Source organism: Lithobates pipiens, unplaced genomic scaffold (genome assembly GCF_037356315.1).
Source record: "Lithobates pipiens isolate NorthernLeopardFrog02 unplaced genomic scaffold, aLitPip1_a1.2 Scaffold_22, whole genome shotgun sequence".
Lineage (NCBI taxonomy): Eukaryota > Metazoa > Chordata > Amphibia > Anura > Ranidae > Lithobates > Lithobates pipiens.
In genome coordinates this window covers 124,261,252-124,276,698 of record NW_027507784.1, presented here as the reverse complement: position 1 = coordinate 124,276,698, position 15,447 = coordinate 124,261,252, and the positions used below count along the sequence as shown (strand labels likewise).

The 15,447-nt window shown below is 40.0% G+C and overlaps 1 protein-coding gene and 2 pseudogenes across 9 annotated transcripts in view; all 3 read right to left on the bottom strand.

The window, feature by feature from the left end:
- The window catches only part of LOC143924139 (UDP-glucuronosyltransferase 1A1-like), a 253,643-nt gene that overhangs the window by 54,295 nt on the left and 183,901 nt on the right, over positions 1-15,447 (bottom strand). Inside the window, exon 1 of one of the 9 annotated variants that reach the window (XM_077448208.1) lies at positions 2,061-2,944. The exons of the other annotated variants lie outside the window; for them this stretch is intronic. Coding sequence (XP_077304334.1) covers positions 2,061-2,924 — 864 coding nt within the window. The 5' untranslated portion in view covers positions 2,925-2,944. Of the gene's footprint in view, positions 1-2,060; positions 2,945-15,447 lie in introns of those variants that run through there. 9 annotated transcript variants of the gene reach the window in all.
- LOC143924141 (UDP-glucuronosyltransferase 1A1 pseudogene) lies at positions 3,406-4,444 on the bottom strand (annotated as a pseudogene).
- On the bottom strand, positions 13,851-14,797 carry LOC143925443 (UDP-glucuronosyltransferase 1-2 pseudogene; annotated as a pseudogene).

The window sequence follows — 15,447 nt, the reverse complement described above, 5'->3', positions numbered from 1 at the left end:
TTTTTCTTAATGCCAATGCTAATGACCTGTGTGCAATGCAAATAGCCTTTAAAAAACCCATAGAAGATGTACAACATTAGAATCCTACTATAGCTTGTAGTCTAAATGTTCGACCAGGAATGTATGGTTGCAACATCATAAGTGAGTTTCGCTGCTCCGTCGAATCTTCTTTAAACATTCCGACAGACACCATAAGCCTTCAATGACAGATTCGACCATAATTCATTTGGATTTTCAGACAAATGCAATTTTTTACGAAAAACAAAATAAATAAAAACGTATTTCGGGAGTAACGAAATAAATTCATTTTTCGGACAAAAACTAAATTCCGAAAACAAAATATTTCAGTCTGCATATGCCTAGTATATGTTATATTATATATGCCAAAAAAAGGAAACACATAAACGGACATAGATCTATACATACTATATAATCTAAAGCTTCACCAAAAGGGAAAGTTTTAAGATTTACTTACTCAGGGACCTACACCCCATGATTCAGATCGAGTTCACATCAAAACATAGAAAATAGAATCACATAACTTGTTACAGTACTCATAACTCAAGCGTTATCAATAAACGCGTCTACGTCTAGGTTTAAACCGTGAGGGGTATTTGTCTTCAATCTGTGTACCCATGCCATTTCTAATTTTGAAATATTCCTTACCAAATTACTCCCCCTCCAATGGGGGATAAATTTGTCTATACCAAGGAAAATGGTGTTAGAGGGCTCTCTATGGGCAATCAGGTAATGCTTTAATACAGAGTGTTTGGTAAACCCACTCCTAATATTATTAATATGCTCATTGAGACATACACTTAAAGGGCATTTGGCCCTGCCCACATACTGCAGGCTACAAGGGCACTGCAGTAAATACACCACCTCCTCCATAGAACAAGCAACAAAGGGTTAAATTTTATAATTTTTGGATGTGGCCATGGAGGTAAAATTGGTAGTCCTCCTGACTCTACATCCATTTAAGGAACATGCTTGGCATCGCCTACATTGATAATAGCCTGTGAAATCTCCAAAGAAATTAGATATATTCTCAGGGGGGTTCCACACATTAGGTGCCAACTTATCTCTCAAGGAGGGAACATCCCTAAACACAACCTGCGGTCTATTGGCTAAGATGGTCTTCAATACCCTATCGTTCCCCAAAATGTGCCAGTGTTTGCTTAAAATATGGCTAATTTAAATCTCCCAGCACAATAAAAGGAACATCCGGACTGCCCAGCTGGTATGCCAACACAGTTCTCAATACTTCTAAGCCAAACAGCGGTGGCACATACAAGGCTGCAATTATGCATTTTATCTGATAAATCCTGCACAACAAAATCACATAACGTCCCCTAGCATCAATTAATTTATCGATTAATTGAAAATCCACAATTCGGTGTACCAGGACACTCACACCCCAGGAATACGAGGTGTGTGTGGAGTGGTACGCCCAGCCCACCCATGAGTAGTTCACACAAGATAATTAGTCCGGTACAAGATGTGTCTCTTGCAGGCCATATATGTCAGGGGAATGTTTTTTAAGAATAGTAGTCACCATGGTACGCTTTACATTCAAATATTCTTAACACCAATAATTTCTACCTGGCGTCTTCTTTTTTTCTTTGTACATGATTCAATGAAGGAAGCAGAGCTTCACCTCATTCACTAGGCTCTGGGGCAAATTCCCTTGCAAAGTGAACAGCCTATTTACCTGTGAACATCCTATTTACCTTCAAGCAAATCCACCCCAATAAGAAGAAACGTTGAGCTCTTTTGTCTCTTATGGAGATGTTTTGCTTGTGAGGTGATCTGCTACTAAATTATTTATATTTGCAAGATTTGGCTATATGATTTTCTATAACTCCAAAATAAAATGCAAACTTGTAGGACCATTCACATCTTTAACTTAAGAGATACAAGTAGCAATTTAACGTCAATATCTTTTTTTTTTCTGTTAAATTCATTACTGGTCTATAATTAAGGCCCATTCACAACTTGGCATGCTGGGTTGCATCCATTTGTTTTTTCATTCAAATAGTTTTAACACCAATAATGTCTACCTGGTTTAGATGCTTCTTCTTAGCACAATTGATTCCTCCAATAAATACCATGCTTGGCATTAAAGGTCTTGGAAATTCAAAGGCAAAGTCATATCTTAATAGCCAGATTGAAGCCCGACTAAAAAGGTCCACAGCTGTGACCTCCCTGTGCAGAAATTGTGATGCCAGTTCGGCAAAAGGAGCATAAAAAATTCGGCACATAATCAGCTCTGCATATCTCAACAGAAGGTTTTTTACTCTTTCTTTGAAGGTCATGTGGTCAGTGTACGCAGTGAAGAATCTTGGCACATAGGAAAGTGGGCTGGGAGACTGGGTTGCTTCCTGCTCAACCCCAAATAAAGCCCCTCTCATGAAGTGCACAGTTGGAATAGATAAATGTTCTGCTAATATCTCTCCACATGGGAAAACCGGATCAGTCAACATAGCATCAAACTTGAATGTTTCCAAATCATTGATAAGAGTTTCATTGTAAAGAAGTTTCTGACAGGCTGCTACACAAGACTTTCTCATATTCATAATCTTATCATACATATACATTGCTTTCTGTAAGCCTGTTCTCTCTCCAAACACTGTATCGGTATAGTCTTTTATCAGTGATTCCATATATTCTATGGTGTATGGAGCAGAAAAAGTCCTCACTGTGAATTGGTCTAAATTCTTAAAGTGAAAGTTAACATCCGGGACAACCACAACACTCTCATGACCTCTGTGGGACAGCTCCTCCACCAAATTTCGCATGCTGAGCCAATGGCTTCCATCTTGCGGTACAACTAGCAGCTTTCCACCTTCATTCAGTCTAAATGTCACCAAAAAAAAAAATAATCTAAGAACGTTGCAAAAACTCATGTCTGCCAAGAGGTTCATTCAAAACTCTTTACACAGCACTGTATGCACGTATATGCACTTTGTAATCCACTCTAATTCCTTATCAGCTATCACAAAATGAACTTTGCTTTTTTGTTGAACTTTTTCAGTTAACAGCTGTTTCTCAATATCTGTTAGTCTTGCAGTTGAAAGCTAAATTGCTACATATGTATTTCTACAAAGTTGAGAAAGTAGGTAGTAAGAGAAAAATTATTTAGATTACTTCATATTTTAACTTTCTCTCCAAACTATAATGCATGGGCAAACTGAGAAAGGCATTCAACTTTTTGAGGAAAAGTAATTGTCCCTCAGTAAATAATAAAGAGTATGGTTTTGAATGTTCTTGTTTCCTGTTGTAACAGTTGTTAAAAATACAGGAAGTGAGGAGAACTTTCTGCATGGGAACACAGACAACTGTAAAAAAAAAAAATGTTTACAAGGGCTGTAACTCTTCCTCACTCTAATCAAAATTATATTTTAAAAATTGGCTTGAGTTGCGCCTTAATTCACAATGGCCTGGAAATTCATCCCTGTTATTTACTGACAACAAATAATAACACAACAGTTAAAAAAACAAAGAAACACAGACTTTAAAGGCAGTAGCAAGCATTGCACCTTCTGGAGTCAGAGGGTTTCTTCTAACACAATTGATGCCTCCTATAAAGATCATGTTTGGCATAGTAGGTCTAGGAAATTCAAATACAAAGCCATATCTTAGAAGCCAAATGGAAGCTCTACTGAAAAGATCCATAACTGTGACATCCTTTTTCAAGTAGTCTGAAGCTAAACAGGCATAGGGTACATAGAATAAGCGGCATACAATCTGGTCGATGTAACTTATAATAAAGTTTTTCGCTCTCTGGGTAAACTCCATATGGTCGATGTACACAGTAAAGAATCTGGGAACATAAGAAGCTGGGACTGGAGACTGTGTTGCTTCCAGGTCTGCACCAAAGAAAGCCCCCCCTTATGAAAGACATGGACGGTATAGAAAGATGTTCAGCAATGATTTCTCCACATGGGTAGACAGGGTCATTCAACATAACATCAAACTTGTAGTCTTCCAAATAATTGGTAAGGGAGTCATTTCGCAGTAAGTACTCACACTGAGTAACTACAAGACTGGTTATGTTTACTATTTTATCATACATAAACTTTACATCCTGCAGAACAGGCCGGTATTGAAATATAAACAGACCAGTCTCCTTTAACATTCCATAAACTATTTGTTAAAGGGTACAGTAAAAGTTCTCACTGTGACATTATCCATCTTATTTATGTAAAAATTTACTTCAGGGACTACCATAACAATCTGGTGACCTCTTTGGGACAACTTCTCAACCATGCTACTCATGGCAAGCCAAAGACTTCCATCTTGTGGTATAACAAGCAATTTGTCACTTTCACTTAGTCTAAATGCTGTGGAGAAAAGAAGAATTCCAATAAAACTGAAGCACATGACCCAGGTCCCCATGACTACATCCAGAGGTTCCACAGAATGAATGTTACTGTAGCCTGAGCTGAAATCCTTTTCAGAAATGAACTTTGAATACACATCGTATGGCACAAAAAAATAAAAATCAAACACAAATGACCTAGAGACTTAGATAACAGAATGGCAGGTAATTGTTTATGGCACAAATAGTACAGAAAAAATATCAGAATAGAATGAATAGAACCATGTTCCCGAAATTTGAATTTTGAATAGAAAAGTATAGATTAGAATAGAATGGAAAATAACAGAATTGTATAGAAAAAAACAACAGAATAGAATGAATATAACCATCTTCTGAAATTCTAATTTTGAATAGAATACATGTTTATTTTAATAGAAAAGAATAGAATATAAAATAATAGAATAGAAAAGAATATAATAAACAAATATAAAAAGACGATAAGTGTATCAATACACCATGTGGTGTGGTGGATGCACAAATAGTAAATGAGCGTGCCATGTCCTGAATTAAAATCAAGAAAAAAGAAAAAAGGGAGGGCTATGGACTTTCTAGGCACAATTACAAAAATTGTTATTTAAAAAGGTATAATTTTATTTACGAAAATAGCAATACATTTATAAACATCTTAAAAAGTCATAAGCAATCATGGGTTCATCAACAAAAGATGTTACCGCTATTAGTTCCGTAGCCATAATATAATTAATAGTAGGAAGAAGACATTTTCTTCAATATTAACCAGTCCAAGACTTTGGTATAATAGACAAAGTTGCGGAACATCAAGGATGAGTGTTGATGCTGGATTCATGCTCGACATGTTTCGCGTATCTTTATGCTTCTTCTGGAGCAAATTTATAATGGTACTGACAAGAAGATAATAAAGATTTATGGTGGTATATTGTTACCATCTAGGATATAAATCTGCAACAGTCACGGAGCTCAGGACTGGGTCAGGAGCACGCTGGCGGTGGCGCGCTCCTGACCCATGGCTGGGCACTTAAAAAGCAACTTACAGGTATGTGCTTGTGCCCAACCATGCCATTCTGCCGACGTATATGTGCAGGAGGTGGTCCTTAAGTGGTTAAGATGTTTATAAATATATTGCTATTTATGTAAATACAATTATACCTTTTTAAATAACAATTTTTGTAATTCTGCCTAGAAAATTCATAGCCCTCCCTTTTTTCTATAATAAACAAATAGAAAAAATATAGAATTTTAAAAACAATAGAATATAAAGAATATAACCATTTCCCAGAGTTCAAATCAAATCAATTCTAATTTAAATAGAATAGAAAATAATAAATTAGAAGAGGAAGATGGTTATATTCTTTCTATTCTATTATGTTGTTTTTCTTTTCATTTAAATTATTTTTTATTAAATTATTATAAACATACAAATTCTTCCATGTAATTTCCAATACATGAATATAAAACATTCAAAAAAGGGAAAATACATACACATTTACAAATACAAAAACAAGAAAAAAGACAAAAATTGGATCTATCCTTTATCATTCCCTCTCGAAAGGGCACATTTCTGAAAAAAATTATAGTCAAAACATTTTCTTTTACTTTTCCCTTTCCTCTCTCCCTTCTTCCCCCTTTCTCCCTATCTCCTTGTTTCCTGCTAAGTGTGGAGGTAAGGATACCGCGCCCTTAGCTCCCAATCCCCTCTTCACAACCCCCCCCCCAAAAAAAAAAAAAAATTATAAAAATTTAAAAATTAAGTACAACCCCTCCCTACTTCCCCTTTTCACTCCCTCTCCTCTCATCCCTCCCCCCTTCCTCTTTAAATTTATATATTTAATGTGTTTTTATATACAACCCTTATTCCCCCCCCCACACACTCTCATTTCCCCCCCGTGTAGTGCTTGTTCCCCATCCTCACTCTAGTCTATATTATTTATTTAATAAAAACACCCCCCCCCCACTCCTACCTTATTTATTAATATCTCTTTCATGTATATGTCTATGTCTCAACCACCACTATATACCCCTAATAATGTGCCTCTTCGTAAGGGGCATAGAGAAGGGGAGGAGGAAAGAAGAAAAAAAAAGGGAGGGGGGAAGAAGGGGGGAAGGGGCCCAGCGCAGGACCCTAACTACCACCCTCAATTCCCATATAACTCCTGTATATCAGAGATTGTTTAAATTCTGACCATCCTTTCCAAATACTAGCAAATCTTGTTTCAGAGTCATTTTGCAAGTTCATTACTTCCTCCATAAGCCTAGTCTTATCTATCTCCCTAAGCCGCTCCTTTATTCATGCGGCTCCATCATCCATAGGGGATATCAATCTCCTATAGATATTTGAGATCCCCTGTCTATTTATTCCCCCTTGATCAATTAATCTTTCCCACGAGTTTAACCTAGAAGCATCACAGAGAGGTTTTGGGAGAGAATCCACAAAATGTTGGAGCTGTCTATATCTCCACACATCCCATGGGGTCGTACCATACCTCTCTCTCAGCTCCATTAATGAGCACAAAACCTTCCCCTTCAAGACATCCTTAAGCCTCAGCTGGTCTGATAGTGTCCATTTTAGATACTGGTTATTTTATTTCCCTGGTGGAAAAAAGTTATTCCCAGTCAAGGGGGTCGGGGGACTATTATACTGCCATGAAATGCTATTAAGTAATTTATCCCATAATCTAAATGTTTCTATAGTGATTGGATGCTATTTCTCCCGAGTGCCCCCTGTATTGCTTTGGAATCCAAATAATCTGGCAACTTTACTCACACTTTCCTCTAGGGACACCCACTTTTTGTATGGTGAGTCATGGACCCAGTCCACGATCCTCAGTAACACTGCCGCCTCATGATATTTTCCAAGGTCTGGAAGGAACACTCCCCCCTTCTCTCTTGGTCTACTTATTGTTTTATAGGTGATACGGTTGGCTCGGTTATTCCATACAAATTTCAGCAGAATCAATCTAAGGGTTTTGAAGTATGCTCCAGGGATATTGATCGGCAGGCTTTGGAAGGCGTATAGGGCTTTTAGAAGAATCATCATTTTAATCACATTTATCCTAACAAACCATGATAATCTATGTGCAGGATACCCTTTCAAATCGTGTTTGATTTTATTCAATAGGGGAAAATAATTATCTTGATATAGATCTGTCTTTGATACTGACAGGTATATTCCCAGATATCTCAATCCCTTCTGTTTCCACACAAAGGGAAAGAGAGCTCTGAGAAGCCTACCCTCAGTTGGGGAGACAGAGATATTTAATATCTCAGTTTTCTCCATGTTGGTCCTAAAATTGGAGACAGATCCATAACTACTCAATTCTCCCAAGATCTTTGGGAGTGTTTGTGAAGGCTATGTTATATAGAACATAATGTCATCCGCAAAAGTGGATATCTTATATTCTTGTCCTGCAGTTTCTATCCCTCTAATCTCATGGTTAGTTCTTATGGAGGCTAAAAAGGGTTCCAGAGAGAACACAAAAAGTAAGGGGGAGAGTGGGCACCCCTGATGTGTACCAATATATAGCCTGAAGGGCTCCGATAAAGTGCCATTCACCAGAATTTGGGCCGTAGGTTTAGAGTACAAGGCCTCAATCCACCTCAGCATACATGGTCCTATGCCAAATTTCTGCAATGTCCCCAGCATGAAGTCCCAGTCTAGTCTATCAAAGGCCTTTTCGGCATCAATTGATAGAAAAAACCCGGGCTTCCTGCTTTTCTTAGCTTCATGCATCAATAAGATTGGTCATGTAAGAGTGATTCATCCACCCTCCAGAATCTTTGCCTAACTGGTATATCCTTCAGATTCAAGCTTACTAAGACCGGAGCATGATCCGAGAGGGTGATTGACTTCACCTCCACTTTTAATAGGCCCTCTAAAAGCTGATGATCTAGGACATAATCAATTCTTGAATAGGATGAATGAACTTGAGAAAAATATATGAAGTCCCTCCCCTTAGGGTGCATAATTCTCCACACCTCCACTAATTGCTGCTGATATCGTTTTTGTTTGACAGCTTCAAGGTTTTTCCCCTCTGAACGTAGGGAAATAGGTTGAGTATCAAGAGTTGGATCAAGCACAAAATTAAAGTCCCCTGCCATAATAACTTTCCCCTCCTTAAAATGTTCTAGTTTGTTCAATATCTTTCTCAAAAAGACACAAGGGTGACTATTTGGGCAGTAAATATTAACAAATGTATACTTTTTTTTTCATTTTCCAACCTCACCCCCCTCCTTTTCCTCTTCCTTCCTTTCCCTTATTCTTCCTCCTACCGCTTCTCATATTTATTGAGTGATCTCCATCACATACCTCCATGTACTTTTAAACGTATTCCACTCTTCTACTTCTTCTATCTGGTCTTCCCACCATTCGACATCTCTCTCCAATCTTTGTATAGAATTTACCCTGAAAATTCAATCCTGTGTTTTTGGACTTTCCACTGCCTGTCATTTTTTTGGAATTTGACTTTTAGCTACATTAAGCAGGGTTGGAATTATTGAAGCTTTGTATTGTCTAACTGGTCTGTTCCATGGAAAAGGCATATCCATGGGTCCTCTGGAATGTCTTCCTTAGTGATTGTCTTGATTAGGTGCAATATATCTCTCCAATATTTTTTAATAACGGGACAATCCCACCACATATGATGCATTGTACCTTTAATTTTGCACCCCCTCCAACAGTCTGAAGACTTCTCCCGTTGAGAATTGCCTATTCAGTCTGGCGTAAGATACCATCTTGCCAGACATTTATCGTTTGTTTCGGCGTCTTAATATCTATCACAGAACCGTGAGTAAGCTTCCAGATTTTTTCTAACTTATGTAAAGTGCATCGTGTCCCTATTTCATTTTCCCATTTCTTAATATATGGTGGTACATCCCCTTCCTCTTCTCCTAGGAGGATTTTATATAGACTTGCTATATTTTTTTTTTTTGGTGTATTCCCTCAAGGTCAACCTCTCCAACTGAGTGTAATCTTCTCCAGATCTAATGGGGGTTGGGAGATTCTGCACAAAGTGCTTCAGTTGAATGTACCGCCATATGTCAATTTTCATCACCCCCGTGTCTAATTTAAGTTCTTGAAATGTGTGTATTTTCCTATTTTTTACTATATCTTTCAATTGTGTGTCCCCTTCTTTTATCAAATTACCCCCCACCTCCTTCCGTCCTGGTTCAAAATATTCATTTTCATTTAAATAGATCAAAGGGGAGTTATACTTCCATTTTTTCTGTATGTGTACCCTATCCCACGTGACTCTCCTTATGCCATGTGTATTCTGACCCAGTGTTCTGTACTGTGGTGGGTTCCAAATTATATGACCTAAGTATACTCATAGTTAAACAGGGAACCTTTAATAAATAGGTATCTTCCTTCAGTCAGGCGGCGTACACACGCGGGGACTGTCTGCCGAAACTAAGTTCGTCAAACAGTCCGCTCAAACTTTTGAATGAACGAACACGCCCACACACGGCACTTTTTGAGCGGACAAATACGGCAAACTTTGTTCGTCGTACTAAGTCCGCGCAACTTTTGAAATGAGCGGACTCACCCACACACGAGGCAACAGTCCGCTCATTTCGAGCGCGTGTGCAGGTAGGCGGGGCCCGCGACGGAGACGTCGCGGGCTCCGCCGCCTGGAATGGACTTAAAGGGGAACCCCAACGCCGAAAAAAAATCGACGTGGGGGTCCCCCCAAAGTCCACAACAGACCCTTGTCCGAGCACGCTACCCGGTCGGCCAGGAAAGGGGGGCGAGCGAGCGCGCCCCCCCTCCTGAGCCGTACCAGGCCGCGTGCCCTCAACATGGGGGGTGCCTTGGGGAAGGGGGGCCGCGCGGCCCCCCCACCCCAAAGCACCTTGTCCCCATGTTGATGAGGACAAGGGCCTCTTCCCGACAACCCTGGCCGTTGGTTGTCGGGGTCTGCGGGCGGGGGGCTTATCGGAATCCGGGAGCCCCCTTTAATAAGGGGGCCCCCGGATACCGGCCCCCCCACCCTATGTGAATGAGTATGGGGTACAATGTACCCCTACCCATTCACCTGTAAAATAAAAGTACCCCAAAAAAAAACACAACACACGAGATAAAATATTTTATTACACAGCTCCGGGGGTCTTCCGTCTTCGGGGGTCTTCTCGCCGGACTCCTCCGCTATCTTCTTGTAGCTCTTTTGCTAGCGGAGGAGTCCGGCTTTCTTCCTCCCCGCTGCCGGCCTCTTCTCCCGACTTCGGGGGTCTTGTCCCCCTCTTCGGTTCTTCTGCCGGGCCACCGCGCCTTCTTATAGCTCTTTTGCAGGCGGTGGCCCGGTCTTCTGTCGCCGCTGTCGCCGCCACCTTCCATTCTTCTTGTTCTTCTTGTTCTTCTTGTTCTTCTCTAGGAGATGTTGACACGTCGCTCTCTCCGGCCGGAATGCCAGAGCCGCGCTGTGCGGCCACTTATATAGTGACAATGGGGCGGTGTCACATGGTATATGTCACATGGGTTGGTCACATGGGTTGATGTCACATGGGGACTATGACATCGTAAGGGGGCGGGGTCACCATGTGACCAACCCATGTGACATATACCATGTGACACCGCCCCATTGTCACTATATAAGTGGCCGCTCAGCGCGGCTCTGGCATTCCGGCCGGAGAGAGCGACGTGTCAACATCTCCTGGAGAAGAACAAGAAGAACAAGAAGAACAAGAAGAACGGAAGGCGGCGGCGACAGCGGCGACAGCGTCGACAGAAGAACCGAAGAGGGGGACAAGACCCCCGAAGTCGGGAGAAGAGGCCGGCGGCGGGGAGGAAGAAAGCCGGACTCCTCCGCTAGCAAAAGAGCTACAAGAAGATAGCGGAGGAGTCCGGCGAGAAGACCCCCGAAGACGGAAGACCCCCGGAGCTGTGCAATAAAATATTTTATCTCGTGTGTTGTGTTTTTTTTTGGGTACTTTTATTTTACAGGTGAATGGGTAGGGGTACATTGTACCCCATACTCATTCACATAGGGTGGGGGGGCCGGTATCCGGGGGCCCCCTTATTAAAGGGGGCTCCCGGATTCCGATAAGCCCCCCGCCCGCAGACCCCGACAACCAACGGCCAGGGTTGTCGGGAAGAGGCCCTTGTCCTCATCAACATGGGGACAAGGTGCTTTGGGGTGGGGGGGCCGCGCGGCCCCCCCTTCCCCAAGGCACCCCCCATGTTGAGGGCACGCGGCCTGGTACGGCTCAGGAGGGGGGCGCGCTCGCAAGCCCCCCTTTCCTGGCCGGCCGGGTAGCGTGCTCGGACAAGGGTCTGTTGTGGACTTTGGGGGGACCCCCACGCCGATTTTTTTTCGGCGTTGGGGTTCCCCTTTAAGTCCATTCCAGGCGGCGGAGCCCGCGACGTCTCCGTCACGGGCCCCGCCTACCTGCACACGTGCTCGAAATGAGCAGACTTCCCTCCGAGTTGGAACAGTTTGCTCATTTCGAAAGTGGCCTACACACGGGCGGACTGTTCGCTCAAACCAAGTTTCAGCGGACAGTTTTTCGGAATTTCCGAAAAACTTTGTTCGTCAAACTGTCCGCTGAAACTGTCCGCTGAAGCCCCACACATGAGCGGACTGTCCGCTGAAACACTGTTCAGCGGACAAAGTTGAGCCAACAGTCCGCCCGTGTGTACGCGGCCTCAGACTCCATTGCTTTTAAAATAAATGGTGTATTCCTATCAAAACCAATTGCTATTCCTTTATTATGTTGTTTTTCTATTCTATTCTATTATTTTCTATTCTATTCTATTCAAATTTAAATTGATTCTATTTGAATTTTGGGAAATAGTTATATTGTTTCTATTATATTCTATTGTTTTTTGACTTATATTCTTTTCTATTCGAATTTCAAAAGATGGTTATATTCTATTTTATTCTTTTTTTAATTATATTTTATTCTATTCTATTTTTCTATTCTATTTTATTCTATTCTGAGCTTTTATTTTCTGCTATATTTTTTGTTCTGCTTTACTCTATTATATTCTATTTTATTTTCTGTTATATTCTTTCCTATTCAATTTTTTTCTATTCTATTCCTTTATCTTCTGTTCTTTTTTATTCTCTTTGGAAATTGGAAAACTTTTCAAATTAAAAACCACTCGAATTTCGAAAACTTTCCACAAAGTTTTTTGAATTCAAAAACTATTCAAATTTGAAAACTATTTGAATTAGAAAATTATTTGAAATTGATTCAAAAACGATTTGAATTCAAATTCCAAAAATTTGAATAGATTCAAATACGAATAAAGGAAACTAATTCCGAAAACAAATTAAAATAGATTAAATGAATTTAACTAAACAAATTTATGCAAATAACAAATCGAAACAAAACACATTTTTTAATTCTGCACATGTCTATACCCAGCCAGCTGCAGTGAGGCTGTTTCCTGGATTGGAGTGATCTGCCATGTATCCACATGGGGTCTGTACCGTGATATGCTTATGAGAGGTGCCATATTTGCTACCTGTGTGAGTTGTTTATTGTCTTTTTATCAATAACGTTTTTCTAATGGAGAAAGGGATATCACCGCTCCAGGCAGGTCAGATGGGAATAAACCTCTCTTCTAGTTTAGAAGCCACAGGTGTTGGCAATGCATATAGCAATGAAATTTGAGACACATTTTGGACAGCCGCACTCCAAAAAATACCCTTTATTTGTCATAAGGAATCAAAAAATACATGCCGCAGCAGAACGGACAGAAGAGCTGACGCATTTCACACTATCAAACAGTGCTTAATCAAAGTCATGATTAAGCACTGTTTGATAGACAAGATCTGACGTGTTTCACACTATCAAACAGTGCTTAATCATAGCTATGATTAAGCACTGTTTGATAATGTGAAACATGTCAGCTCTTCTGTCCATTCTAACGTTTTTCTAATGCTGCACATAGGTGGGTGCCCTCTGGTATTCTTTTCAGCACAACCTGGTTATTGATTTTCACACTGGTTTGGAGCATGTCTGCAATCCTCATACAACACAAGGAAGTTGAATTACTAAAGGCAACTAGACTGTTCACTTTGCAGGGGAGTTAGTCCCAGAGTCTAATGAAAGTGGCTCCTTTTGCAAAGAATACCCACTCACATGTAAGGAAAATAAAAAAAATAGCATTTTTTCTTGTACATGATTCGATGAAGGAAGTAGAGCTTCACCTCATTCACTAGGCTCTGGGGCAAATTCCCTTGCAAAGTGAACAGCCTATTTACCTTCAAGCAAATCAACCCCAATAAGAAGAAACGTTGAGCTCTTTTGTCTCTTATGGAGATGTTTTGCTTGTGAGATGATCTGCTACTAAATAATTTATATTTGCAAGATTTGGCTATATGGTTTTCTATAACTCCAAAGTAAAATGCAAACTTGTAGGACCGTTCACATCTTTAACTTAAGAGATACAAGTAGCAATTTAACGCCAATATCTTTTTTTTTTTTCTGTTAAATTCATTACTGGTCTTTAATTAAGGCCCATTCACAACTTGGCATGCTGGATTGCATGCATTTGTTTTTTCATTCAAATAGTTTTAACACCAATAATATCTACCTGGTTTAGATGCTTCTTCTTAGCACAATTGATTCCTCCAATAAATACCATGCTTGGCATTAAAGGTCTTGGAAATTCAAAGGCAAAGTCATATCTTAATAGCCAGATTGAAGCCCGACTAAAAAGGTCCACAACTGTGACCTCCCTGTGCAGAAATTGTGATGCCAGTTTGGCAAAAGGAGCATAGAAAATTCTGCACATAATCCGCTCCGCATTGCTCAACAGAAAGTTTTTTACTCTTTCTTTGAAGGTCATGTGGTCAGTGTACCCAGTGAAGAATCGTGGCACATAGGAAAGTGGGCTGGGAGACTGGGTTGCTTCCTGGTCAACCCCAAATAAAGCCGCTCTCATGAAGAACACAGTTGGAATAGATAAATGTTCTGCTAATATCTCTCCACATGGGAAAAACGGATCAGTCAACATAGCATCAAACTTGAATGTTTCCAAATCATTGATAAGAGTTTCATTGTAAAGAAGTTTCTGACAGGCTGCTACACAAGAATTTCTCATAGTCACCATTCTATCATACATATACATTGCTTTCTGTAAGCCTGTTCTCTCTCCAAACACTGCATCAGTAGAGTCTCCTATCATTGATTCCAAATATTCTATGGTGTAAGGAGCAGAAAAAGTCTTCACTGTGAATTGGTCTAAATTCTTAAAGTGAAAGTTAACATCCGGGACAACCACAACACTCTCATGACCTCTGTGGGACAACTCCTCCACCAGGTTTCGCATGCTGAGCCAATGGCTTCCATCTTGCGGTACAACTAGCAGCTTTCCACCTTCATTCAGTCTAAATGTCACCAAAAAAAAAAGAAATCTAAGAATGTTGCAAAAACTCATGTCTGCCAAGAGGTTCATTCAAAACTCTTTACACAGCACTGTATGCACGTATATGCACTTTGTATTCCATTCTAATTCTTATCAGCTATCACAACACGAACTTTGCTTTTTTATTGAACTTTTTCAGATAACAAATGTTTATCAATATCTGTCAGTCTTGCAGTTGAAAGCTAAATTGCTACATATGCATTTCTACAAAGTTGAGAAAGTAGGTAGTAAGAGAAAAATTATTTAGATTACTACATACTTGAACTTTCTCTTCAAACTATAATGCATGGGCAAACTTAGAAAAGCATTCAACTTTTTGAGGAAAAGTAATTGTCCCTTAGTAAGTAATAAAGAGGATGGTTTTGAATGTTCTTGTTTTCTGTTGTAACAATTGTTAAAAATACAGGAAGTGAGGAGAACTTTCTGCATGGGAACATAGACAACTGTAAAAAAAAAAGTTTACAGGGGCTGTAACTCTTCCTCACTCTGATCAAAATTATATTTAAAAAATTGGCTTGAGTTGCACCTTAATTCACAAAGGCCTGGTATGCTAGTTGGCAAATTCATCCCTGTTATTTACTGACAATGAATAATAGCACAACAGTTAAAAAAACAAAGAAACACAGACTTTAAAGGCAGTAGCAAGCATTGCAACTTCTGGAGTCAGAGGGTTTCTTCAAACACAATTGATGCCTCTTATAAAGATCATGTTTGGCAT